General features: G+C 40.3%; 3 protein-coding genes across 6 annotated transcripts in view; all 3 read left to right on the top strand.

Annotated features, from left to right (window-relative positions):
• The first annotated feature begins 2,268 nt into the window (after positions 1-2,268).
• C10H2orf66 (chromosome 10 C2orf66 homolog) lies at positions 2,269-7,347 on the top strand. Its single transcript, XM_064433946.1, has 4 exons — positions 2,269-4,356; positions 4,857-4,999; positions 5,871-6,062; positions 7,051-7,347. The coding sequence occupies exons 2-3, from the start codon at positions 4,877-4,879 to the stop codon at positions 6,042-6,044; spliced, it is 297 nt and encodes a 98-aa protein (XP_064290016.1). The 5' UTR covers positions 2,269-4,356; positions 4,857-4,876; the 3' UTR covers positions 6,045-6,062; positions 7,051-7,347.
• A 251-nt stretch (positions 7,348-7,598) lies between these two features.
• On the top strand, positions 7,599-23,656 carry GTF3C3 (general transcription factor IIIC subunit 3). Of its 4 annotated transcripts, XM_064433942.1 has the most exons (20): positions 7,602-7,763; positions 8,334-8,436; positions 9,495-9,721; positions 10,107-10,230; positions 10,731-10,922; positions 11,179-11,344; positions 11,869-12,016; positions 13,051-13,123; positions 14,133-14,216; positions 15,254-15,357; positions 15,950-16,121; positions 16,544-16,746; positions 17,323-17,424; positions 18,298-18,433; positions 19,081-19,318; positions 19,683-19,873; positions 20,502-20,626; positions 21,847-21,999; positions 22,911-23,037; positions 23,128-23,656. In XM_064433942.1, exons 1-19 carry the CDS (start codon positions 7,665-7,667, stop codon positions 23,031-23,033), a joined length of 2,763 nt encoding a protein of 920 aa, XP_064290012.1. In that variant the 5' UTR covers positions 7,602-7,664; the 3' UTR covers positions 23,034-23,037; positions 23,128-23,656. The 4 variants fall into 4 exon arrangements, 3 of the variants coding, with proteins under 3 accessions (XP_064290013.1, XP_064290012.1, XP_064290011.1); XM_064433941.1 differs by having other exon boundaries at positions 22,911-23,656; XM_064433943.1 differs by lacking the exons at positions 19,683-19,873; positions 20,502-20,626; positions 21,847-21,999; positions 22,911-23,037; positions 23,128-23,656 and adding an exon at positions 18,565-18,631 and having other exon boundaries at positions 7,599-7,763; positions 19,081-19,196.
• Positions 23,657-24,943: 1,287 nt separating this feature from the next.
• Positions 24,944-27,989, top strand: part of HECW2 (HECT, C2 and WW domain containing E3 ubiquitin protein ligase 2) — a 170,691-nt gene continuing 167,645 nt past the window's right edge. The window contains exon 1 of the mRNA XM_064433896.1: positions 24,944-25,223. The gene's annotated coding sequence lies outside the window, so the exon portion shown is untranslated. The remainder of the gene's footprint in view (positions 25,224-27,989) is intronic.

Here is a 27,989-nt window from a genome sequence, read left to right as displayed (position 1 = left end):
CTGTGCCTTAAATCAGTAAATGAATACACTCTTAACTGTAGCCTGTGGACTTCCATAGCCTTATATTTGATTTTTGAAGTTGACCAAAAATATTTGTGTGGATCATACTGAAACTTGATTTGGGGAAAATGCTTAAAAAATTATTTTGACCCCATTTTACACTTAGAGAAATGAAGATTTATGACAAGTAGAGCATATTTTTTGTTTGGAATCACACCAACCAAAGTCAGAAAGCTTTAGCTGACCTGAATTTTTCAAGCCTTTCTCTTGTTGACCAAAAGAAAAATAAGGAAGGAAAACGAGCTGCAGATATCTGTCTCAGCTTTGAAGTCTGTGTGTCAAATTATTTTTAAGCATTTTGATCTTTAGTCCTCAAAAATAATTTTAAAAATCTCTTAATTTTAGTTTAAGCAAAGTACTGTTTTGAAGCCATTAAATAGCAAAATCTTCACCAGTGTGAGAAGAAAACTAGACTGGGGTGGGGTTGATTGTTTGTGTTAAGGCTCCACAAGTTTTGACTACTAAATTTTACTTTTTAGGAAAAATATTCACATATAAATCCCTGAAAGTTCACATGTAGATTCCCTTTTTTGGAGAAAAATAAAAACTACAATTTTTTTAACCTAACTCATTAAAGAAAACTAGAAATACTTAAGATCTTAAAATCTTGTTTAAATATAGCAGAAGGATTTCTTATGTATATTTTTTAATACAAAGAGCTCAGGAAAAGCCACTGCTGGCTTTTCTTATTTGTTTCTAGAGGATTCTTTGTGTGTTTTGAACAAATCCCCCAAATTCTGATTTCCCCCTGTCCCATATAGCACTGAACCTTGGAAAGTGGTGCCATCTCAGAGCTTGTTGTTGTACTGGGGGTATTTAGACATGCACACAAACAACTAACTGCCTGTCAGCTGGGCACAGAGCTGGTTTGAAGCAATCCACAGCAAAGTTATAAAACATTTCCTTTCATTGAGCTCCAACTTCAGTCTGGGTGCCAATCTTTGTGTCTTCTCCATTGCTTAAACTCATTCCAGTCACCTCACTTCTTATTTTGTGGTGATGTTTCAGCACTCCTGGCCATTGGTGATTTTCTAGCCACTGGAATATTCTAGTATTGAAACCCTTGAGAAGGTAGAACTACCTTTAAGGCCTTTATGTATGATGGTAGCTTGAGAAAAACTGTTTAACTGGATTTCCCACTGAACTTTTAATTGTTTTTTCAAGCACAAAGACAGAATAATGTTGGCCAAAATACCTGGTTTGGGTGATTAGTGGGGAAGGAAGGATTTGTTGGTTGTGAAAGGACTTAAAACTTTGAAGAAAACATGTAATTTTGGGAAAAATCTTATCACTTCTCAAGCAATCTGTCTTAGAACTTTTTAACTCTTCCTCTGTTTTCAGTTCTTATGTAGCTACCATAAATGTGATGTTGTACATGAACTCTTAATATTTACAGGTTTTTAGAGATGTTGACAAGGTCTTATCTATATATGTTTGAATAATGCTACAGCAAATTACTGTCCTTACAAAAATGTTTAAAACTAAGTTCTTACAGATCATGTCATGTATCATAAACTTCAGCAAAGTCCTTGCCTTGTGAGATGCTGAGGAAACCTTGGAGAAGAGGCATTTTCAGATGATGCTGTAATCGCTGAAAGATGAAATCTCATAGTCTTTAAAAACTGCATTTAGATACTATTTTCTTGTAGTTGAGGGCAGCTTGATTGGGAGCTGCTCTGGGATGTTCCTATTTTGTTTTGTGGTTTCCCTGGCTGCAATGTGTACTTCAAATTTTTTTGGTCTTTTTTTTTTTTTACCTAAGTGTGCATGATTTAAGTACATTGTGTAGCAAATCCTCTCTAAAGAAACACTTCTGTATATCTTTGTGTGGTGTTCCAACGTGCTTGCATTGGTACAAATGGTTGTAACTCACAAGAAGTGCCACTTGCCAGTGCTGCTCTGTGGAGTGCTGTGTTACCTGCGTGCTGTTGTACAAACGCTGATGGGTGTTGTGAGCAACGTCTGCCTCTAGTCCTGGCTCAGGTACTCGTGTGGAGCAGTTTGGTGCTTTTCCTTCTGACTTGTAAGACTTGGGATTCTAAGCAGAAAATAAAAGTAGTGAACAAAAGCCTTGTGGTTGGCGCAGTGCTTTAACAGGTGCTTCTTTCACGCCTCAGTGCAATAAAGATAGTTTGATAGATAAGATAAAGTTTGGCTCATATCTTAACTCCAACACTTAGGCTTCATGACTGGGAACTGCAATAAAATTCAAAGTGTTTGCTGAATATTACAGTTTATGTAGAGCATCATATGTATACAATTTGTTCTCAGCTAAACTAGTATATTTTAAATTTTTACATTTCAGAGGTGAATTGTGTGGAATTGAGCAAGCAATGCCATCAGCATTTTAATCTTCACAGCAGTTTAATTCAAACATACATGAACATTACTTTGTGTGCTAGAAAGGCTTTATAATTAGTATAGACACTTAAAAAAATATTTGGTTTACTGAAGATGTTTATCAGGAAAACCTGATGCTTAAATTTAGGTGCATTAAAAAGGCAGCACCCTGGCATCTGGCTTTGACAGCTTTTGTTAAACTTAGCTACTGTCCTCAAAACTAAGAATGCAATTTAATTCAGTCAGTGTAAGTATACTAATAGTATTTTAATATGAATGTGTTCTGCTTATATTTGACTTTCCCTAAAGGAAAGAATTGCAATTACTAAAAAAAGACCAACCCACACATTAAAATGAGCTATAGGTCTAAACAGACTTTTTAGCTCCAACAGTTTCTCAGAGCTTTAGCTCAGGAAGCAACAATACAAGTGTGTACAGACTTTTTTTTTTTTTGACAGCTCACAGAAAATATATGCTAATTGAATCTCTTGCATATCTGCATGCTTCATCAGTCACCCACATTGCCCGAGTTCCTCCAGTAACAAAGCTGGTTTCATATTTGCAGATGACTTTGGTAGGTTGTACTAGCTGAATACACTGCATATTCCTTTGTAAAGAAACCAAAGGAATAAATTAGTTGAGGGGGAAAAAAGAGGTAGAAGAAAACTGCCAGCTCTTCTGGCTTTTTCCGCCCCCCCCCCCCCCCCCCCCGCCCTTTCCAAAGATAAAGAAGGAACTAAAATCTAATCCCAAACTGTAAATCTTGCCTTTTCCCCTTCCTGTCATTTTCTCTACAGAAGCATATTTCTACTTCTAGCTGAAATAAGTACCTACCTAGAAGATCAATAAAGACAGTTCCCTTCTGCTGGGACCTGCCTTTTTCAAGTTATTTTGGTGTTACTGCTTTGTTCTTGATGAGTCCACTATCTGGAAGTTGAGTGTTATGAAACATAATTAACGGGGCTTATTGGGTTTTCTTTATTGTGTGTATGATTTTTTTTTTAAATCCAAATATGCTGGATAATAAACAAGCTGGATAAATTTTCATGAATTTTTATGTACTACTGTAGTCACAAATATAACACTGCTAGGATTTTGTTTACTGTGTTGCTAATGATGTTTGGATGTCCAAAACTTCACCTTCCTGGAAGGGTGGTTGCAGGTTTTTATTTTGCTTTCAAAATTTAAACCAAAGAAAAATGTAAAGCTTCTAGTCAGACATAAACATCTACACTCTGGAGTAATGTGATGGTCAAATATTAATTTTAGCACGTCTATTTAGGGACATATTTTATTTGATGCTAAATCATGTATCATCTACATAGTGGAGAGAAGAGTGCAGTGAAATAATAAAAAATATGAGCTTTGGTATGAAGAATGCTATGCACTAAGGCCAAGGTAAATTAGCACAGTCCTCCTTGCAGCCTTGTCTTAGTTTCTAAGGAGGATATTAATTGCTGATAAAATCAGGGTAGGAAAGCAATGCTTCCATTGAAATGTTATGATTTTGGATATTGAAGCAGACCTTACTTTTCCTATCTTTTTCCAGCATCAGGAGAGTGATCCATATCTCATTTACTTGAAAACCATTAGTCACCATTCTAGAGATACGACTAATTACTTTAAACTAAAAATAGTATTTTGATAAAGCTGTGCCATTTCTCCTGGGAATTGTTTTAAACTTCCTGTATGCCTGCTACCAATTTCTGCAGTACGGCTTGGGAGGAATTTGTGCTGCACTGTTCGATAGCAACAGGTCTGAAGAGTATCAAGGATGAAATTCTCAAGGGTCTTTATGTCATGGTTGGAAATGGAATCATTACTGTATTTTTGAGCTCCTGCTAACGTCATTGACACCCACCTACAGTCTACTAGAAATATAAGTGCAGAGATCAGGTTGTTCACAGATTACGAGGAGACCAACCAAGAAGGGGCAAGCCAAAGCCAAATTCCCTGGTAAGCTCTATTTTAAAGAATGTGAGAGGGAGAATTCCTTTTCTCCCCCTGAGTCAAGTTGTGAAATGGATCTCTAGTATGTTAGACCAGGATTTATTAAATGCCATTGCACTTATTATTATATGTAGTAAAATTTAATGTAGTTTTGTAAAACTGAGCTCTCTGGATCTTGAGTTATATTTTTGCATTCTCCTTGGAGCATACAGAGGTCTGGTGCTGCATTAGCCACTGCAAATGGCTTTATGTAATAAATGTAATGTTTTGAGTGTTCTACTGGTCCCTCAGAAGAGAGTCCAATGTCTAGAAATAGCTTTGGAATGGGAAACACTTGTTTAGAATAATTTGTTCTTCCAAGGACCTTAGTACTATGAAAACAAAGAGTTGATAGCACATGGATGTAATCTGCAGTGGGCAGACTTTCCTTGGATTCACATGGTTTGTGTGTTCCTATTGACAGTTCTGTAGGATTTAAGGAGTATGTCTGTTTGCCCTTCTTACAGGCAGTCTGTTCATCTCCAGCATGTGGAAAGTGCTGCTCCTGGGTCTGTATGTAGTACTGGCTGTGAGAGGACTGGAAAAGGGTGCTCCTTTCCAACCAGAAGATAAATGGAAGCCTCTTGATAACCCCAGAAACAGAGACCTGGTAAGGAAATGTTTCAAGAAAGAGAGCTGAAGTTCTGTGTGGTTTTGTTTTCCATGAAGAGACTCCTTATTGTCTAAATTTAAAGGCAAGAGGGGCCCATTAGATGTAATGTTAGGAGCTGTGCACTTTGCATGGTCAATAACCATTTCTCAGTCAAGATGTACCCCTTAACTAAAGAGACATCCTCAGAGCACAGCAATGCATAAAATGTGCTTGTATCTCCATCCAGCAGCTTTCCTTTTTAAAAAATTATTTTGATTATACAGCTACTTGTTTTATGAAACAGAAGGGGAATGATTACTGTGTTTCTTTCAAATGTGTGCTCTGATTGCATGTTGTTTCATCTCATGGAAGTACAAATAAGTTTGCATCTGACAGCTAGGAAAATACCACTCAGAGAACGTTTGCACAAAAAGAATTTGTGAAGGAAAAGAATCAGTCTTCCATAGTAATTCCTCAGTGTTTTAAGAAGCTTTAATTTCTCCTTGGAAGTGATTGTAAGGGGACAGTTCAAACCATTTGCCCATCGTTGCTGACTCTTACTGCAATGTTTACAGAAGTGTTTGCTCTCAGCAGGGCTTTGGCTGTGCCTGTTTTACAAGGGGTGCAGTTATCTCACAGCCCCTGTGGTTCAGTGGGGAGCATAAATGAGCAGGACACAGTTGCTGCCCTTCTGACTTCCCAAAAGATGCACAAGCCATGGATGGAGTGGGCATGTCTGAAATAGTTTGCCTACACTGTATCAGGTTATGATCAGAATTGAGGATTTCATCCCAGAGAGGAATAAACATGACATCTAATTTGTGTCAGTGGAAATAATTAGTCTCCGTGGGCCATGCTCAGTTTATTTTCACATCCACAATCTGTTCAGTTTTTCAGAACGCTCCAGGCTTACTTCTCGGGCAGGGGCCTCGATCTCAGGAAGTTCCCAGCTACTTTCACTGTGAACAATGAGGGACCAAGGCTCTACTCAGATCCTATTGCTTCTGCATTTGCAGATTATGAAGAAAAGAAAAAATCCTTTCAGAACTATTTCAAAGGCTGAAAGGTTCTGCTGATGAAGGTAAAATGGGGTGCCTTATCCTCTGATGTTACGTGTAACCAAGGAAGAGTCTGACAGAAGTATAAAAGCAACTTCTTTCTCAGAAGAAATTAAAAATGTAGTATCCTAACCCTTGCCTGAAGTGGGGTTTAAAATTCTTGAGGCAGAGATTTATGAGATCAGTTACTACTTAGATAGAATAGCACATGGTGCTTGTGCAGATCTGTATAGACTCTGATTTTTTCTGTTTCCTCTTTTTTCTCCCCTCCTTCATAGGGAGAATTCTGAAAATGTACAGATAATAGAGGATGCAGGTTTTATGGAAGGAATTGAAAAAAGTAAGATTACAAATTGAGATTAATTAATGGTTTCTTGTGGTATATGTATATTAAGAAAATTAATTTTGGCATAAGTCATTGCACTAACAAAACGTACATTATCCTTTACATTCACAGTAAATAGTGTTTTCTTTTGGTTTACAAATAGCTGAGAATTTCAATAAGATTTAAATCAAAGCATTTTGGTGATTTACTCAGTATCTTAAAGTGCTTAATTTGTAATCAATATTCAGCTTAGGATTTCCAGCTCTGTCCTGTTCTTGGCCTGCTTAACACCTTGTCTGTTTATAATCAAAATCAAAGCTTTATTCTTATTATCATGAACCATAATAAAGACTGCACTCAAATTTTAATACTAAATTCTCTTTTTGCTGAGTTATGTAATGAAAAATAGAGGTACCACAGAATGTGTATTTTGTGCATAAAAAAATGAAAAGGAAATTCAGAAGGGATGCTCTACTATAAGTCACAGCAGCAGTGAGAAAATGACTGGTGGAAGTTTTGTCCTGCATAATTCAGGATGGTTGTGGGAGTTGTTTTCAGTGTTCAGAACTGTTTTGTGGGAACAGAGGTTCAGTCAGCGTTTTCTTGTCTTGGTTTGGATCATACCTTGGTTGCTTATGGATAGTTCTGTATTTGTCTCACGTATTTGTAATTTTTTTTCTCTTTAGGCATTAACTTCAGAACTCCATGCCAAGTGGAAACCTTCACAGCAAAATTTTACTGCTTTGACTTTTTAACTGTTACCTGACAATTCCAAAGTTTCTTCACTGTCACCGTTTGTGCCGATGGATCCTGGTGTCCTGCTGCAATGAGCATTATTGTTTCTGTTGAGAAATGTCTGCAGTCTGTGAGCAATATTGTGCTTAAGTGTGAATAAATGGGGAGTGCAACAGCGCGCATTTAACTCCTGCCACGTGTCTTTGTTCAAAGCTGGGAAATAAACGTTGCCTTTCAGTCTATTAGAACGAGATGTCCCAAGGTGTTGTGTGCCAAGTGTTCGGACCCTCTGTGGGTACAGCCCCTTTCTTGGCGGCTGCTGGTCCCTTTCTGCCCGTGCCCTGCCCAGAACTGCCCCATCCCTGTGAGTGCGGAGTTAAACCCTCGGTGCCGAGGCAGCCGAGCCCGCCGTGCCCCGGCCCTGCGCTCGCTGCCCGCCCCGCTCCCGCCCTGCCCTCAGCGCCCTCAGCGCGGCAGCCGCCGCCCGGAACTCGCGCGGCCGGGCGCCATAGCGGGACGGACGCGGTGCCTCCCTCACAAGGTTCCCCCGGGCCGTGGCGGAGCCATGTCGGGCTTCAGCCCGGAGCTGATCGACTACTTGGAGGGGAAGATCTCCTTCGAGGAGTTCGAGCAGCGCCGCGAGGAGCGCAAGAGCCGCGAGAAGGTGAGTCTGCCCCGCCTGGCCGCCCCACGGCGCGGGCCGCCGCCCTCATGACGGCACCTGGCAGGGCACGGCCCGCTGCTCGGTGTGTGGAGGGGCTCTCGCTCTCGCTCGCTCGCTGCTGCTGCTGCGGCTCCGGAGCTGCGAGCTTCTGTGCCCCGATGCCCAGATGGTGGAGGCGGAGGCTCCCTAGTGTTACCCTAAGGCAGCATTCTTGCCGGATTAATGAGTGCTGGTTTGATACTGACAAGCTCCTGGAAGGATTAGTCACACAGAACTTTTTTTTTTCTAATACAGTCAACCATCCCACCTCTCTGTAATGCCAAATGAGCAGTGGACTGGTTTCTTCAGTCAAACAAAAGTAGTGTGAACAGTCACCATGTGAGTCTCCCCACAATGATAAAAAATATAAATGTCCTGAAAGCAAGGAATGCTGGGTTTTATACACAGTGCTTATCCCACCTGTTTCACTGGCAGTGCAAAGGCTGGAAAGCCAAATGGTAACTAAATATATGGGGAAATAAAAAAGGGTTATTCTATAAAGGTAATAATTTGTATTTTTGGCGTGTGTAGGATGGTGAAAATGCATCTGCTGAGGAAAATGAGGAAGATGTAGAGGCTCCGTCTTCATCCAGAAAAGCATCTGGGAAATCCCAAAGTCAGGATGAAACTGATGGTTGGTGTTTCTAACATAACCATTCCTGTTTAAAAAGGCACTGGAAGTATTTGCTCTTTGATAACTGGCTCCATTTTTTCCCTTGTAGTCTCTGTAGGGACCTTAAATATAAGGGACATTAAATCAATAATTATGTGTGTTTTCAGATGGGAGCAGGGGAAGATAAGTCTTATGTTTAGATGCTTAATATCCAAGTCAGAATAAAAATAACCAAACATATCCAAGTCGAAAAAAATAAACCCAGGTGTGGTCCCCAAGTCCCTCTCCTATATAGGCAATACATGATAGATTTGTTTCTCAGTTCCAGCTTGATGCTGTCATTATTTCTTAATAAAATCTTCAGGTGTCCAATCCCCCAGCTCAAACCTTTGAACCCTACATATTTGGAATTTTTTATATAGATCTGTGGTCAGTTATAACCCAGGTTCACTTCATAGTGAGAAACTGTAAATAAAAAATGGGAAATTCTTAAAATCTGTATGCCTTAAGCATATTTATTCAGAGTTCTTAGCATAGTTTTCTTACTTGTTTTAAAGAATTCTGTTCTTTTTCCAGAGAAATGCAAACAACATGAATTTTGTATTTACACATGTTAAAAGGTACTTGTTGTCATGGATGGAATGGTTACAAGATCTTGTTTTCAATGGCTTTGAAAAATTGGTTGCTGGATTGCTGTGTGGTAGAATTCTCTGCTCACTTACAGCCTCTTGAGCAGAAAAGCTTATTGCAGCCAGCCAGCTCAGTGCTTGAAAATTGCTTAATCTTCTTCTGGACTGAGAAAAATGTTGATTATACCGTGGCTTCATTCTGTGTGTTCCTCCCTGCTTTCATTTCAGATATCTAAAGATGTTACAGGCTGGGCCATACCAGGCATTGGTGATGAATAATGCAGAGCCTTAAAACCAAAGAGGCTGTCAATAGTTTTTCTGCATTTGTGCAGGCAGCACTCTTGCAGAATAGCTGCTTCAAGTGGGCTGCTGCTTTCTCTGCACTTGTCCAGGGAAGCAGCTCGTCCTCTTCATTGTATCATAAACCTATTTTACTTCTTTCTCAACCAGGAGAAACAGCAGATGGGGTCAGTAAATCTGTCCATCGGGTCTTTGCATCCATGCTTGGGGAAAATGAAGAGGAGGAGGATGAAGAGGAGGAGGAGGAGGAGGAAGAAGAAGAAGAAGAAGGAGGAGGAGAAGGAGAGGAGGAAGAAGAAACTACAGAGCAGCCTACAGCTGGAGATGTTTTTGTTTTGGAGATGGTTCTTAATCGAGAGACCAAGAAAATGATGAAAGCAAGTGTTTAAACTTTTATATAACTTCCATGTGTCTCCTGACCATAGTGCATGAATGCCACTTTGTGTGACTTTTAGCTGCTTACTGAGAAATTTGCCCAAGAATTGTTCCATGGAGGGTAATCCTGCTTATGCTGGTGTTTGTTATGCTGTCTTTGTTTATTATAAAAGCACTGTAATTTACTGCTTGAAAGCTTTCAGAAATCATGAAATCAGTTTTCCCAGTGTCAGAAAACTATGAACATTAGCAAGTCTTTTGGTCAGTCATTTGTTATTGCTAATACTTAAATAACTTGGTGTTAGGTGGTGTTAAGCACAACAAGGTGTCTTCCGAATTTGGGCACAGCTCAGCCTTGGGCAGAAACAGCATCCCTTTTCCATTTAGGAGAAGAGACCTCGCAGCAAACTTCCCCGTGCCTTGAGGGGTCTGATGGGAGAGGCCAACATCAGATTTGCTCGAGGAGAGCGTGAGGAGGCCATTCTGATGTGCATGGAGATCATTCGACAAGGTATGGGAGAACGGGCAGCCTTTGGGCTTTGAGGATAGGGTGAAGTTTCCATGTGCAGGAGGAGGATTCAGTGTGGCTTCACTGAAGGTGAAAATAAACTGTACAAGCAAAGTCATGGTATAAGGAGTAGAATGAAGAATATGTGGTGCACTTCCTTTATTTTTTTGCTTATAAAAAGAAACTAGCACCCCTATTCTGCAGAGGCCCAGGCCTTGACTTAGCTTTACACAGTTTGCTTTTACTGTCTTTGTAGACACAAGGTATAAGCATCAGCAGGCCTTGCAGTGTAGAATAATCCTGTGAATGGTTGTTGATAGATTCAGTCAGTCTGTTTAATAATTTCCAGACAGGAATGAGAAACTTGTCTGCAAGCTTTTCCTGAATTTGAACAACACATGTTTCATATAATTCTGATACCTGTTCTTTGAGAAAGGCAAGTTATTTGTTTCCAGTGTGGATTTTAAACAATAAATCTTAGTAACTCTTTTTGTTTTTCACAGCTCCTCTTGCACACGAGCCATTTTCCACTCTTGCCATGATCTATGAAGACCAGGGGGATATGGAGAAATCACTACAGTTTGGACTGATTGCAGCTCACTTAAATCCTAGCAATACTGAGGAGTGGGTTAGACTGGCAGAAATGTCACTGGAGCAGGACAATATTAAGCAGGCTGTTTTCTGCTACACAAAAGGTAGTGTAGCAAACATTTTAATAATTTAAAATTAATGCTATGTGCTCATGGCAATCATTTTGTTTTCTTCTCCTTTCTAGTTTAGTTTGCTTCAGGGTGCTAAGATTTTGATGCCTCTGTGTGGACTTTGATAAAAAGATTAATGAATCTGTCATCTTGCAAAAACCCCGTGCATGTCCATTAACACAAGGAAATGAATGCGGAATCCACTGTTGCATTTCCTAAACCGCTGCTGTGCTGCTGCTTCCCCCCGTAGCTCTGAAGTACGACCCGACCAACGTGCGCTACCTGTGGGAGAGGTCCAGCCTGTACGAGCAGCTGGGCGAGCAGAAGATGGCCATGGATGGCTACCGGCGCATCCTCAACCTCCTGGCTCCCTCCGACGGGGAGCGCTTCATGCAGCTGGCCCGAGACATGGCCAAGTGAGCCGGGCCTGCAAACTGGGGTTTGCTTTGCCACGTGGTTAAAGTGTGTAGCTCTCACACAGTAGTTTTTTACCTGTGAACTGTATTCTCATGGAAAAGCAGGTTTTTTTGTCTGTCTCAAAACAGTTTAAGCTCTTCTGATCGTTGTGTTAGGGAAGTGTACCAAAAAATACAAGGGTGTGTATTATAACAATGTTATTAGGGTTTCTTAAAGCAGGTTGATGTGGGACATGATTGATGCCTGACTTCATTGGGGGAGACTGTGATGAAAACTCCAGTAATGTCCTAACAAGCAAGGGAGAAGAAAATTGTTAATTATTTGAAATACCTAAAAGTTTTCAATAGTTGTAAGGAAAGGAAAACCACCCCCTTTCTCACTGTCTTTTATGACATCCACTTGCTAATGAAAATCTTGGCTAATAAGCAAAAATCAAAGAAATATGAAAATCCTTTCACTTCAATTCAACGTATACATTGTCAGTTATGTGAATTACCTGCTGTTTCGTGTCTGTGTTTTATAGGAGTTACTACGAAGCCAATGATGTGACCTCTGCCATTGAGATAGTGGAAGAGGCTTTTACCAAGCACCAGAGCCTCGTGTCCATGGAGGATGTTAACATTGCAGCTGAACTGTACATCTCCTCCAAACAGTACGACAAAGCTCTGGCGGTACGGACACCTCAGTGAGCTTGGGTGGCATTTCAGCACCTCTCTGCCTGCCAGAATGGGTGGTTTATGTTCATAATACATGTTTCTGCAGTGCTAAAATGGGGTCCTGCTTCTGTAAAAATAGAGCTCATCAGAAACAGACTGCTTGTTATTAGTTCTGTAGTAATTAGCATTTAAATTAATAGTTGGATTTAATTAATTGAGGGCTGATAGATTTGTATGTTGTTAGAGAGTTAAAATTTTGGGATCCTTCCTCTTCTTCTCTATAGTGACCATAACCCTAGTAGCCAGAGAAGACCTTCAGGCTGGTTTTGTGAGTAATACCAGCAGAGGTCATTCTCTGAGTGGAAGGTTAAAATCATGACACTGAAAGCTCTGATGGTTCAAATGCAAATTGTTGTGACTTATCTGGCAGACTCGTGTTGCAACTAATAATTTATGCATTAAGCATTAAGCATACATTCCAGAAAGACAATACATCTTAACTCTAAGGAATCAGGAATTAGAGAATGTTGCTTATCTGGTCCAAATTTGTTAACTCTCACTTTTGAGGCATATTTCCAACTTGATTTGGTCTGGCTTTGAGAAGGAAGATGTTGGTATTTGGCCATTGTAATACTTTCCAAGTTTGAAAAGACACTGTAAATTGGGACTTCTTCTTGTGAATATTCTTATTTGTTGATATGAAATTACTTAGGGTTTTTTTTTCTTTCTTTAGATTTTATTCAGCTCTCTGTCAGAGCACAGTATCATGAGTCTGTAAACAATTCCCCTGATCCTTTTTTGTACTTCTTCCCTCCTTAAATGTCAGTCACTCAGTTTTATGTACACAGCATTTAGCTACTGGATTTATTAATGCAGTAGATCTGTAGTCACAGAGCCATTTCCGTGTTTCTTTTTGAAGGTTCTGCTTGGGTAGATGAATGCAGCTTTACTTCTGATAACTTCTGAAATGTCTAAAAATGTCACATAGGCTGGTTGCTCCATTTATGCTTTAAATCTTTGAAATGATATGAGTTATTTTCCTGTTTTAGGTTATTACAGATTTTACCGGAATTGTACTTGAAAAAAAAGTACCAGAAAAAAGTGCAGCTGAGGAGAAAAAGGGTAAGTAGCTGTCAAGTGGTTCCTGTGACCCTGCTGTTCATGTGATGTGACATCTTTACCTTTTCACCTCCTGGGTATATTTTGCTGCACTGTTGACAGGCTTTTCTCTATTGAAATCTGTGGGTGCTCTTAGTGAGTTACATGGCGTGACCTCAGCCTGCTGTAAGAAGTTACTCTGGTGTCCCCATAGCCCTGCTGACTCATTGAAGACAAGGACTGATCTCCAGGCAACTGGAGGGCTTTTAAAGTTCTAAACATTCCTCTGAGTTTACATCAAACCAGCTATTTCTACCAGCTAAATAACTTCTAAAAAAAAAAAAAAAAAAGATAAGCTTAGTGGCAACTATGCTCAAGAATATCAGCCTTTGACCTAAGAGTAATGTTCTTTATACATCCTGCATCTGTTATTAACCATCTAACTGAGATTTAGGCATGCTAGCTTATAATTTAATGAAGTAGGTTGTCTTTGAGAAGCCTGCTTCGTCAAAGTAATTTCATCTGAAAATATTTATTTAGGCTGTAGAAGGGTCACAGCACACCAACTCCATAAGGAGACAGTCTGTTTTGTGATTAAGGTGGTTGTCTCAGCAATCTGATCCAAGCCCAATACAGGTATGAGATATTTCTGTTGGCTTTTTGCTCTGATTGGCCAGGTGAAAATACAGTTGATTTATGAACAACTGTCCTGATGGAGACTTTCAGCAGGTAATTTATAAGAAACAAAACTATCATGAGTCTAGGAATTAGCACACAATGTTTCCTAGTTACCTCCTGTGTGCCATTGGTTGAGAGAAGGCTTTTAAAATAGAGCTGGGTTCTCTACTCTGTTGCTTTGTAACTTTTATAACTGCTTCCTGCTCTGCTGTCCTTAAAAAACAAAACAATACAACACAAAAAAGCCTCAAACCAAAACAAGATAAACCCAGTCCACTTTTCAGAGTAAGCTGCCAATCAATTATGGATTCAAAGGCAAGTAACTACTGGTTAATCTGATAATCTTTTAAAAAAGATACAGGTGCAGCAGTAGAAACTCAGGAAAGCCAGGAGGCTGTGACTGACAACCAGAATCAGCCAGCTGAATCCAGTGCTCCAGGTAAGTCATTTTTTTATTTTTTTTTTTTTTTAAATTTCAGACAAGTCTATGAATTGATCATATGGTTAGGAACCAGCTTGCAATCATAGAACATCTGGAGATTTCTAACAGCACAGAAACAGGGCTTCATCCAGGAAAGGATTCTTCTGTACTTTTCTTCTTTCCCTTTCTCAGAACTTCTCTCTAATCCAGACAGACAGTTGTGATTTTGTAAAATATATCAGTAGGGGAATAGTTACCCTTGTGCTGGGTATTGCAGTGTTCAAAGAATGATGAATCAGTCTGCATGTTGTGATTTGCAGTAAAGGGATGTGGATGTAGGAGGTAAAAGGGAAACCTTAGGCTGGAAAGCACAGTTTACTCAGGTTTTAGCACTGAATGGTGCAAGCACTGAAGTGAAGGAGAACTTAACCAGGAATTAAGGAGGTGTCATGACTATATGTGAAGGACCTATGATAATGGAATTTTATTGTGTGACCTCTCTTTTGCTGGTATTGTCCTGGGTAGCTACTGTGCCTCTTGTCTGCATTCTGATGAGGTTGCATTCAGCCTACCTGTTGTGTGAAGTTCTGCAGTTCACTCTGTTTTACAGTGTGTTCAGGCAGTGCCTGCTACACAGGACATACTTAGCAAGAACAAGAACCTTGATACAGGGCTTTTCCTTCAAAAAATAATGGAGAAGTGGGTACAGGTGCATAAATTGTTAAAGGAAAGCTTTATTGAGTGACAAAGTATGCAAGGATCCTTAAACAGGCAAAGGATCTAAGCACATGCTGTGGAATCCTGCTGTTGGAGTCAATGCAGACTGACAGCACTTGGTACCTCACATGGAATTATTAGTCTCAGAGACAGTAGGAAGATGTTGCTCCAACTCTTGGAAAAGATAAAGGAAGAGGAAAAGGAGGGTAGACAAACACTTGCTAGAGCTGATAAGAATATTTTCTCAGTTCCTGAGCATGGCCTGGAGGGGATGTAGTGCTTGAGAAGTGCTTCTTAAAGGCTATGAGTTCAGAAGGAAATTCTTTATCTTGTCCCAGCTGTGGAGAAGGTCAGCTGCTGCATACCTGAGGGTGTTCCCATAGACATCACCGTCAAGCTGATGGTGTGCTTGATTCACTTGAACATCCTGGAGCCACTCAGTGTAAGTGGAAACCAACTCACAAGGTGGGGATAATGTTCTAAGAAATCACAAAAGCAAGTAATTGTGCCTGTTTTCATAGACTGAGGTGGTTGAGGGAGCTGTGGAGATTCTTTTTGGGAGCTTCTCTCCCACTCTAGGAGAGAAACCTCACAGTCCTGTAATAGCAGAAATAATATCTTTTCCCTTAGAAGTTATGCCAGTGTAAGTATTACCAAAGCACAGTAAGTCCCAGCCTGTGTGCTGTGACAGGCCCAGGACAATATTGCAAAGCTGTGAACTAAGGAACATGTTTTCACTTTGTTTTAAAACAATACTAAGTCTGAAGACTGTTCTTTCAAAGAGGATACTCCTCACTGATGGGTACTTTAACCCTCTGGACATGTGAAACATCTAGAAAAATGTGGCTTCTTCAGGAATGCTGAATTTCAGATCTTTTATTTTTCACTTCTAAACTAACATTTAATTAGAAGAAGTATAGTTCAGAATGCAAATGAGTAAAAGTCATAGGATAAAAATGCAAGCTTCCAATAAGCATGCCTTAAAGAATTTGATTATTTGTGCTTTAAGTGTTTGTGTGGTTTTTTTGTTAAAGCCTCTTTTGACTACTCTGGTGGAACAAAATCCAGAAGATATGGGTGACCTGTATTTGGATGTCGCAGAGGCTTTTCTGGACGTTGGGGAATACAACTCAGCCCTGCCTCTCCTGAGCTCCCTTGTCTGCTCAGAGCGATACAACCTGGCTGTTGTGTGGCTGCGGCACGCAGGTGAGAGCGGGCAGGACTGCTCAGCATGGGGAGGTGTTAGTACAGTGCTGAGCATTTCCAGGGACCTTTAGCCAAGATCACGGGAATTTTAGATTGACTGGTTGAATGAGAATTGGTATTTGCAGAATGAAGCTTATCATGATGACTCTGTCAAGCATTTTTTTGTTCTTCATGTACACTGAAATTTATGTCAGCTGAAAGTACTTCATGTTCATGTAAGTGAAACAGCACCTATTCTACATTTCATCCTGTGACAGCTGCTGATGTTTGAAGTGATGCATCAGTGCATATATCTGAATGTTATCACTTAAAAATACATGTTTGGGGTGATTTTACTAAGAAGGTGTGTTAATTTATTTGCAAACCTTGAAATCTTCTTTTTCTGCCACTTTAGTGTCTTGTGTTGCTTATGGTATTTCTAGAGTGCTTGAAGGCTTTGGGACACATGGAGCGTGCTGCAGAGAGCTATGCCAAAGTTGTTGATCTTGCTCCATTGCATCTCGATGCAAGAATCTCACTTTCAACACTTCAGCAGCAGCTGGGCCGGCCTGAGAAAGCTCTGGAGGCTCTGGAGCCAATGTATGACCCAGATACTCTGGCTCAGGATGCTAACGCTGCACAGCAGGTGGGTAAAGTGTTCTGTACTTCCATTTAGGATGTGTTATTCTGCCAGCCTGTGCTACTAGTCCAAGATGTCTGCATAGGACCAGGGATTCAGACTTATCTCCCCAGGGGGACCTTGCAGAGCACAGTGACTGATCCATTACAGTGTCAGGGACACGTCCTCCTGACTTTGTCCCTGACCATTCTCTCAGCTTTTCCCCAGTCCCACCTGGTAACTTCTGTGCAATGCACAAGCTTTTGGCCACTGAGGGCCAGTCCTGACTCTACATCAAGTTGATCAGTAGTTGCTACATGTGGGTTACATGGTCTGGCCTTTACTGATTGTAAGCAGAGGTTCTGAATCCCCTCTCTAGAAGCACCCTCACCATAGGTAAGAGTCATGCCAGATGTCTCTGAAATGGGAGAATTTGGAACAGTAACTCCTGAGAGCAGTTTAGGGAGAGCTTACCTGCTGCTGCATATTCTTACAGCTTTCTTGAAGCTTTTACAATCCTATTAGTACTGTACCATGTCAAAACTGTTTGTTTTATAAACTCTCTGTGCAAGAGATTGAATAACAGTCTTCACTGTTGTCCAGGAATTAAAGCTACTCCTGCATCGCTCCACGCTGTTGTACTCCCAAGGCAAAATGTATGGTTACATTGATACCTTGCTCACAATGCTGGCAATGCTGCTCAAGGTAAGCCAGTCTCTCCAGCTGCACTGTAGGAAATTGGGCAGCTGTGACTTGGGTCAAGATAAACTACAAATGAGCTCAGGAGGAAAGCTAGTGGGCTTTTATATGTAAGGGGTTTCATAATTTTGTTAGGTAGTAATCTTGCAGGTAGCCTGCAATACTGGTGTTCCTGCCTGAAGTGTTCAGAACAGAGGACTGTTTGTGTGTATAATTATTCATACAGAAACTTACAACCCACTGAATTCTAAAGCTGCTTCTTGCCTTTTTGACACTGAGCACACACGCTTTTTTTAGGTGTTGATACTGGCTTCTATTTCAACAATTTTATTTTTTATTTCTTTCTTTATTATTTTCTTGTGATAAAAGGACAAAATAAGAATTTGTTTAGCCAGTAAATACAGTGGTGGCAGTTTTGTGTTAATTAATTTTTGTTTATCTGTAAATAGGGAGTGAGTTAAGGGAATATTTAGACCTCCATTCTACCATCTGCTCAGCACCTTGACTATTGTATTATACTGGTTGAAGAGCTGACTATGCCCAAACTTCTGAAACATATAGAGAAAGGCATTGTTCTTCTTACACTTCTCTGCAAAGAGTCTTGATTTCAGTAAACCCAGGGATGTTCCAATCCCAGGGAAGTCTTTTTAAGTAGCTTGAAGAATTTGTATATCACTTTTGCTTTTTAGCCCATTTGCACTGGAGCACAAGGCAATGCAGAGATGATATTCCTGTTGGAATATTCTCTCTGATGACCTTGCTGTGTGGTGTTGCAGACTGTTTTGGGATGAGGTGAGCCAGATGGATTGGCCATAAAACTGCCTTTGTCATAGGATGTTACATTGTAATCTGAAATGCTGCCCTTAAATTTGTTTCTAGGTAGCAATGAGCAGAGCTCAGGTGTGTTTGATATCTAGTTCCAAATCTGGAGAGAGACACCTCTATCTTATTAAGGTGTCAAGGGATAAAATTTCTGACAATGATGACCAAGAGACAGCAAATTGCGATGCGAAAGGTAACAAATCACAGATTGTTTATTAAAAACAAAGTAACAAGGTGAACTCCATAGTTCTGAAAAATGATAAAAATGCTCCTCTTTTGCATGCTACATCCATGCAGTTCATGTTAGCATTGCTTTATTTCTAGGGCAAAGAAGGCAGCAAAACTGAAGATAATATATCTTAAGGGAACAGTCCCCATTCAGAGAAAAACAGTAAGATTACAGAATAATTCAGATTGAGATGCACCTCTAGAGATTTTATGGGCCATCATTCACCTCAGGGGAAATATACATGGAAATCTAGAACTGTGATACAAATATATTGTATAAAAGTGGTGTGGGTTTTTTAGATGGCCAGGCTTGGTTGAGCCAGACCACATGTACTTAAGCACTGCTTGATAGATTAGAGAGAGGAACTTCATTGCATTCATGTAGTATGTTTACAGCTTGAACTGGGTGTATTGCTTGCTCTTTGTTCCCACTTTGAGAGTGTTTTTTGCTGGTTTTTATGAACTGCCCTTAAACTGAGAAAAAGTAAATACTTCATATTAGCTGGTAGTGCTACAACATCTCTGAAAATAGTTTGATATATGCATCTATTTTGTGAAAATTTATCTTTCTTGTTCTAATTTTTGTTGTCTTTCTGGCTCCAATATTTTTAGCAATTTTTGCTGTCCTCACAAGCGTTCTGACAAAAGATGACTGGTGGAACCTCCTCCTGAAGGCTATATATGCCTTGTGTGACCTCTCCCGGTACAAGGAGGCAGAGCTGCTTGTGGATTCCTCCCTGGAATATTACTCATTCTATGAGGACAGACAAAAGCGCAAGGAGCTGGAGTACTTTGGGCTCTCTGCTGCAATTCTGGACAAGAACTTCAGGAAAGCTTACAACTACATCAGGTGGGCTGCTGAGAAGGCAGAGCAGTCTGTGCTGTAATGGCCTCCTCTGAGGCTGTAGTCACACTGCTGATGATACTGCTGAAGCAGGCAGGCTGATGCTTTCCAGCCTTGGTAAATGAGAGAGGGCTACTGAAACTGAAGGAGCTTTCCAATAGCCTCACATTCCAAAAATGCACAGTGCGATAGGTTGGTTGATTTGGGCAGAACCATTGGTTCTGCTTTTCACTCTCATCTTTGCTTCAGTCACTGACCTTCTCTTTGAGTTCCTGTTGTTTGTTCTCTTCCCTGAACTGCTGAGATTTTACTGAAGATACAGTATATACTATATAGCATTTACTAATTTCTTGCACACTTTTCATTGTAGAATCATGGTCATGGAGAATGTCAATAAGCCCCAGCTGTGGAACATCTTCAATCAGGTCACTATGCAGTCTCAGGATGTCCGTCACCATCGCTTTTGTCTCCGCCTGATGCTGAAAAATCCTGACAATCACGTGCTGTGTGTCCTCAATGGGCACAATGCCTTCGTGTCTGGCAGTTTCAAGCATGCTCTTGGTAATATCTTTCATGTTCTAATATCAACAAATAAAACAAGTGAAAGTATATATAAAGGGAAAGATTTTTTTTTCATCAGAAAATTATAGGTTCACAGTGCTAGTCTGGTGCTTTAATTATTCTGTGCACAAATCAGAGCATTGCTGAAGGGTTTTGCTAATAAAAATTAGGCTGGCACGTTTCAAGTTTAGCACACATTGCAAATATAACTAACTTGCAAAGATAATTGGAGGCTAATGATGATAATAATGACAGAACCAGCCTAATTTAAACAGCAAATACAGCTGGTTGCATGTTTTAAGCAGGCCTTTGAAGTAAACCTGCTGCTTTCAGTCAAGTCCTCCAAATGTCACATTTAAATCCCAGCAAGGACCATGTTTGCCTTTTGCGTCTGATAATTTTCTGCTTCCATTTTTACATCACAGTCTGCATTCTTCCTTCAGAATCCTGTGGGTACTGAAAATACAGAATTTTCTTCCCTGTTTTTTCCTGTATATTTTAATGTAGGTATATTAAACTGTTTCTTTTCTTAGTTCACACTTCTAATTCAAATATTTTCTTTCTTGTTTGTAACTTCTTAAGGAATGTTTTTCACCACCAACATCTTTATTCATTTATTTGCTTTTAGGTCAGTATGTGCAAGCCTTCCGTGCAAACCCAGACGAGCCTTTGTACAGTCTTTGCATTGGCCTGACTTTCATCCACATGGCCTCTCAGAAATATGTGCTGAAAAGGCATGCTCTTCTAGTACAGGTGAGGCAGTGAGCTTCTTGTTATCCACAGTGGTTCCTGGCTTTGTATCTTGCGGATGGTTATGACCACAACACACTCTGTTTAAATCATTTTTCATAATTAAGATGGTATTTCTAAAGAGAGAAGTGGTAAAACATGAGCACAGATGAATGTGCTTTTGAACTATAGTTACACCATCTGAATCTCCTCTCCTTATGGGTAAAGGTAGCTTGTTGCCTTGATGTTAACAGCTGCCAGCTGTTAGTGAAAACATTACTAATTTCTTGGTGGTTGTAATCCGAGTTTTCTTTCAAATTTTTTTTGGCCTGCATTGCTGTAGAGTGGAATCTATGCCACGTGCCCTTCATAGCTATGTCTCATACTGCATTCTTGAGGCAAATTGTACAGACTTGGAAAGTGGTTTTTTCCCCCTTTTAGGTGCCTCTACCTAAAGGTAAAGATCTTGTGAGCTCCAGTTTAGCTACCTTCAAATTTTCAGCTTCATTATTCGCATTTTTCTTTTCATCTGCAAGATCCAGTTATAAACCACGGACTGAGTTGTCCCCAACAGAATCTTTAAAGTAATTTCCTCTACTTTACACCAAGTATTTTCATTAACTTGAAATACCTTTTAATTCCTGTAGCTGCTGAGGTCAGTCAGCACAATATGCTGAGGATCCTGAGCTCTTTTGAAATTGCTGGAAGACTGTAACTTGCACTGATCTTGACAAAAGCTACAGGTCCCCAGCTACTGTAACACAAAATCAGTTATGACAGTGTCCAACTTTGACATTTTGAACTTGCAAACTTTGACCTAATTTTAATACTTTTATCCACTTTTTTCTGTAACCAGCCTGCCTTTTCTACAGGAACTGCCCTATTCTCCTTTTATACATTCTTGAACAATGTCCTATTTATATTACCCCCTGGCAATACAGTTCCCTGCTCTCTCTCTTCTCATTTCCTGCTTACTATACTCAGTGATTTTACATCATTTCTTGCTGCTGTGGTAGTTAATTAGTAATTCAGCCACAGTGACCTACTGGTGACCTAAATTATGATCATTAGCTGCTTGTGTCTGAACTAATTCCTCATATTGAAGGAAGTACCTTCCCTGATTACCAACACAGTCTCTAGAAAGAAGGTCCTCTGTTTACAACAGAATCATCACACTCCAAAATGGCAACAAAATAAATGCACAGAAGGGGAGGAAAAAGTTGTGTGCTCAATTTCTCTTACAGGGATTCTCCTTCCTTCACCGCTACTTGGACCTGCGTGGACCATGCCAGGAGTCCTTCTACAACCTAGGCCGTGGCCTGCACCAGCTGGGATTGCTGCACCTGGCAATCCACTATTACCAAAGAGCACTTGAACTTCCTCCCCTCACCTTAGAGGTACTGTAACTTTGTAAGTTATGGACAGAGAATAAAGTCAGGAAAATGTGAAGAATGTCATAGTTAAAATAAGTACATAAAATCTCTGTAGTTGTCCCTCCTTCAATGACTATTTTAATTCCTTGTCATTAGAAGCCCAAATCTGATTATCACCTGATAAGGTATTTAAGCATGTGTTAAGTTCAAAGATGTATGAATTTTGAAGGATTTAGTCATAGGCTGAAGCAGCAGCAAAAAGAGTTGCTAAACAACTTTTCCTGTTTAGGTAGCTGACATTTCTACATCCTACATGCAATGAATTATAACTGGAAGTTCTGTATACTCAGCCATGCCATCAAACAGCATGCTGGAGCAAGATGGACCAGTATTAGGAATGCCTAATTGCATCTGAACCATAGTTTAATTCTAATTGATCTGTATTGGATCCTAATTGACATGTCATACATTTACAAGTCTGGTCTGTGGAATGGGTAGATAGAAGCATTGCAAGGGTGTTAGAAAATGGGCAGTGTTGGTAAAGTAAGAGCTGAGGGTGTCAGTCAGCCCTGGGAGTTCAGAGCAGCAGTCTGTGACCCTGTAAAAAATGCAAGCAATATTCCTGTTCTGGTTGGAGAAACAAATACTTAGCATACAAAGACAAATTAAGACAGTACTTTGCTGGTTTATAAGCTGGCTATTTAACTTAGAGCTAATGTTTTGAGTGTGAAATTTTATAACTTTGGTGATTAACGACATGCTGTGGAAACTCCTTAAAGAGGGAGAGCACAAAGAATACTTGTTCTGTTTCCATACAGCTGAAAGCCTTTATTGGCTATGAATATGTCATTTGATTCCACTGTAATGGCTACTCATGTTTCTGTTTTACACTATTTTTCTATATTGATAGCTTTTTTTAATCATTATTTTTACAGGGAATAGAAACAGATCAAACAGACTTGAGAAGAGATACTGCCTTTAACTTGTCACTCATTTACCAGAGCAGTGGGAATACCAGAATGGCTCAGAAGATGCTGTATACCTATGCAGTTGTGTGATGAGGTTTGTGCAAGTGGAATTGATACCCTTTGCATTGACCTTTGCATTATGCAGAGCTGGGGAAGCAGGTTTTAATTACAACTTTTTCTGCAGAGGGTCAGAGACGTAGCTGGTCCTGTGTTGTGGCTTTGTGGATTTCTTCTGCTTCTGCCATTGGCACTGCATCACGTGTGGGTGGGAGCTGGCCATCCTGAGCAACTCCTGACGTGCTCATGAGTGGCTGCTGTTAGCTCTTCTCCTCTGGTGCACTGCTGTCTAAATACATTCAGTCTTGTGTATAGAATCAAACAGTGAAAACCAAGGCCCAGTGTGATTTGCTGAGGCTTTTAGAGGGGGAAATGTACAGTGTGCAGTATTTCAGCTAATTACCATTGAGGTTGCTGAAGAAGCCATACTCACTGGTGATGAGGGTATTTTAATGTGCAGCATTAAGTTACAATAATGTGGAACCATCCTGGAGGATGAAGAATTCAGTATTTCAAGATCTGTAAAATATTCAGAGTTTTATAGGAGTTCATATTCGAGCAGTTTTTGTATTTGAAGGGGATTGATTTTTGTTTTACTGAAATCAATGTAACTTTTGTTCTTTCTGTGAACTTGTTAATAAAAGTTCTGAGGTTAATGATGTTTACTTCTTCTCAGCTAACATATATCCTACAGAACAGGACAAACCTAAAGCCATGTGGCACACACCTAATTTTAAGCAGCACAATTTCATGAAGCTCAGGTGTGTTTAGCTTTGCTGGTGTGCTGAGCCACCCCTTTGCTCTTAGAACAGCCATTTGCCTCAAGGGAGAGAGGCTCTTGCATTAGTCTGCAGCCCCACCATATAAATTACAGTTTAGGGCCAAATTTCTGGAGGAACAGAAGGAGACAATTCCAGAGTGTCCTTGGCTAGGACACTGGACACACCCCTAGGCTCCAGAGGCATGCAAGACTTTTCTCCCTATTACACTAAAAAAGCATCACAAATAACATGTGTAGGTCCCACAGAAGCAGTAGTGCCATGGGTCAGAGGAAGGGGTGAGCAGCTCTGCTGGCAGCTCAGAGTGCAACACCCCCTGTCCTGAAGCCAGGTTGTACTGACACCACATAGAAGAGTAGGCCGTGATGAAGATGAGCTGATCTTTGGTCTTGAAAACTGTCCATGCTGTAATCATCTTCAGCATATCATGACATCAGTCTCCTGCTTTAACTACTCTTTCTCCAGTCTGTTGTTCCACAGTAGGATAGGTTGAACAAATTCCACTAATTCCTATGAAGGTAAGGTGATGTGTGGTGTAACATCACACACCTAATGAATTCCTTCTATGCTCCTGAAGTAGCCCAAAGCTTAGGTTCTCTCATGACCCAGATATCATCTCCCATTATGAGCAGCCAGTCCTGCCAGTTCCTCCCTGCCCCAGTCACGTCAGCTTCCAGCCACAGGCACATGACTCTGTCCTCAGAAATTCACCTGAACCCTCTGCAAGCCAGTCTTTGTTTTGATAGCACCTGCCAGGCCTTAGTCTAAAGCTGGTGAAAAAGGGATAAAAGCAAACGTGTAGCCTATCCACAGTATGCAGTTTACAGTGATCACAAATAAAGAATGATTGGTTTGTTATAAATAGTAATTTTATTATCAGCCTCATAATGCAAAGAACCTGAGTCAGAAAGACAACATGAGCGGTCAGAGTTAATTCAAATCAGCTGTTAGGGTCTAACAAGAATTCCAAAGGTCCCTGCAGATGGGGGCCCTGTGAGCACCTTTCATCTGCAGCTGGCCTCAGCAATTCACACCTATCTAACTGTCAGAGCAAGTAAAGTGCCAGATCCCTCCACACCTGGGCTCTGGCAGGGAGTCTCCTGCGCAGGTGATGCTCTCCCAGGGCTGGGAATCACCAGTCAGATGAGCTCATTTCCTGCACAGCTCACGTGAGCCTCTCCAGACGTGAGCTGGAGGCCTGGTCTTTGCCCTGGGTGTCCAGGGAGGTATGAGGGGGAGGCTCCTCACTTTTCCTCCTGGGAGAAGAAAATGTGCTATTCTATGAAGCTGATGGCTCTTTGGGAAATCTTTGTCATTGAAGAATCTTTGTCTACTGAAGAAGAGATGAAGTTTTAGCAGTTTGATACTGACATATCTAAAAAGTTAATTATATGGCTGTACAAGAACTAATTATGGAGAAGGCTGAGGAACCTACCCAAAGAAGGTAAGCATGGCTTTTGGAAGGGTGTCTGTAGAGGGCATGGACAAGGGAAGAGAAACCACTGATATGGAGCTGAATGCAGCAGAAAACAGATCAGCTGTTAGCTTTCAGATCAGTGTTTGCTTAATGAACATCAAGCACGAAGTGTGTACAAAGCACCTTTTCTAAGTACAGAACACTGCCTTGAAGCTCTCCTGTACCTGTAACATTGCTTGCTGCTTCAGTATGTCTTTTGGCAAAAGGGGAGGGAACAAACTCAACTTGAAGAGGTCTGCTCTCCAGCCCTGAGCATAAGGAACTACAAAACAAAGTCTAGAAAATGGAAATCCTGATAGCAACCTGGAAAATACTACTCAGGTAATTTTTCTTTGCTTCCCTCTTTGAAATGAATGTTCTTGCCTTTTTTACCTCCTTTTTGGAGCCGCTCTCTTCTTGGCTTGAGGTTTTTCAGGACTTTGCAGGCTGTCAAACTTAGATGTGAACCACTGGTGAGTTACTGCTTCTAGGCCAGTTGTGATCTAGGCAAGGTGGTGTAATTAAAACTGCAGAGAGAACAGTGATGTTGTTCCACATGTGAGGGGCAGGAACAGCACACCCTTCACGTCTTTCTCCTGTACACAGGAGTAGGAGATACTGTCTTGCTGTGATGTGAAAAAGAGTTGCTCCTCTCTTAGAGGGGTGGTGAAATCAGCATAAAATACAGAGGCATAGGAAAGGAGGAAACCAGGTGCTGAGTGCCACTAACTCCTCAGAAAATGAGAGCAGCCTAACTTTACCTGACCAGTGCTATAAAAATAGTCTTTTGTTATTGGGATCTCTTTCTAATCATAGAACAGTACTTGGAATGATAAAGCAGTAAAATGTAAAACTCAATGTAAAACTTAAGTCTTGGGCACTTTATTACTTTTTAAAAATTTTTACTTTATGCTGGTTCATACTCTATACATATCTAATCCCTTCAATTTTCACACCAAACTGCTGCATTAATCCATGCAAGCTATAATAATTTGGATATTGTGATACAATGATGTAAGGACAAATGATTCTGGGGGCAGGGGGTGTGGTGGGTGGTTTTGCATGATGTCACATACAGTGACATAACAGCAGCACGGGGGGCAATTTACTTGGCCACAATACTTCTCTTTGGTTGGGTAAGAGAGATATTTTGAGCCTGGTAAAAATAATAGTCTGTGGGGAACAAAAGGTCTTTAGACAAACCCCACTAAATTGAACTGACTTACAGAAAAAAAAAATCTTTTTTTCTTAGTTGAAAAGGCCACGTGTACACCTTACTCTTCACCAGAGGATTATAGCTGAGATTGAAAGGGTTACTTGGTGCATATGCTCAATTAATATCTTGTTATCTGGCTTTTGCGCTTCAGTCATGAAGAAAAGAGATGTGACAAAATAGCTCAGCCTTCTTTTAGTGCAGAAACAAAACAGCATTGTTTGATGTGGAACACAGAAGGGAAGTGACAGTGTCTCTTTACTCAGAGCAACTGTTTTTTTTCTCTGAGTCTCATAGCAGGAGAAGCAGGAATCACTTCTAATTTATCCTTCCACAGAAATAATTCCAAGATTCATTCCAGCAATTAATTTAGTTTTAATCTAAGTCCAATGTCTTGGTCACCTCGTACTGTCACTACCATCAGGACTGTTGCATAAATGCAGCTTTCTTGCTCTCTTGTAATCACTACACATTCTGTGCTGTTTGAAGAAGGGTGGGAATCTTTCCACCACTGTCCCAAATTCTGTGACATAGGTCACCATGAATTAAAGCTTTACTTCCTGTTTTTCATTACCACCACACTGTGCCTCCCTCCTTATTAATCAGTAATTTTTTTAATAGAGTTTTGTATGTTTCCAATCTTTCAACCAATTTTTACCCATCTATTTTGTTTTAATGCCCCCTGGTGGCTCTTAGCCATTCTGCTATTTTCACACATTATGCAAATTAATTATCCCAATCCTAGACTCCCAAAGGCAGTGTGAGCAGCACTGAAGATGATTTTGATACAGAACTCTCTTACTATGCATTTGTCACTACACAAATAAGTAGAGAAAAGAAATAAGCACTCCCTTCCAGGTGATGTACCAAAGAGCTCAGGTTAAACAACCTTAGATTAATAAAAGCCAAGTTTTCCCTTTGAGGTGCAAAATAGGATGCTGGGAGGTACCTGCATTTTGTCACAGGTCAGTTTATTCTTGCTGGCAGACAGCTCTGCCAGCACCAGATGTACCTGCTGCTGGGCACACTGGGGGAAAAGGAGCAGAAGTCACCACCTTGTAGGAAAACAAAGCAAAAAGCAACCAAAAAAAAAAAAGTTATTGGTATATAAATTTTCAGTTGTATGAAACAGTAAAGCAGATTAAAAAAAATCAAAATATCTTCAAGACCACCTTATTTTTAGGAGTAGCTGCTCAAATTAGTACAATTGTCCAGATGGCCACAAGAAGGCCACCGTCCTAGAAGCACAGCCAACAGAAATGTAGAGATGAAAGAAATCTTTGACAACAGGGAACAGAGAAGCAAAAAATAAGTAGAAGAATAAGAAGGCATGGACTTCTAAGTTACTTAATGGAATTAAAGTAACTTAGTAAAGAATACAAAAAAATGTGACATTTTTTAATGTTCTGAATGCTCTATTGATTCCTATTCTTGAGGAAGATGACAAAAGAGTCAAACGGATTTTTTTTTTCTGTCAAGCAGAAAAAATATATCAATATGTTACGGAGTAACTACTGTAGAAATGAAACTTTGATTATCAA

Source organism: Passer domesticus, chromosome 10 (genome assembly GCF_036417665.1).
Source record: "Passer domesticus isolate bPasDom1 chromosome 10, bPasDom1.hap1, whole genome shotgun sequence".
Lineage (NCBI taxonomy): Eukaryota > Metazoa > Chordata > Aves > Passeriformes > Passeridae > Passer > Passer domesticus.
Note: the sequence above shows the minus strand (reverse complement) of the source record. Positions and strands in the feature narration are given on the sequence as shown.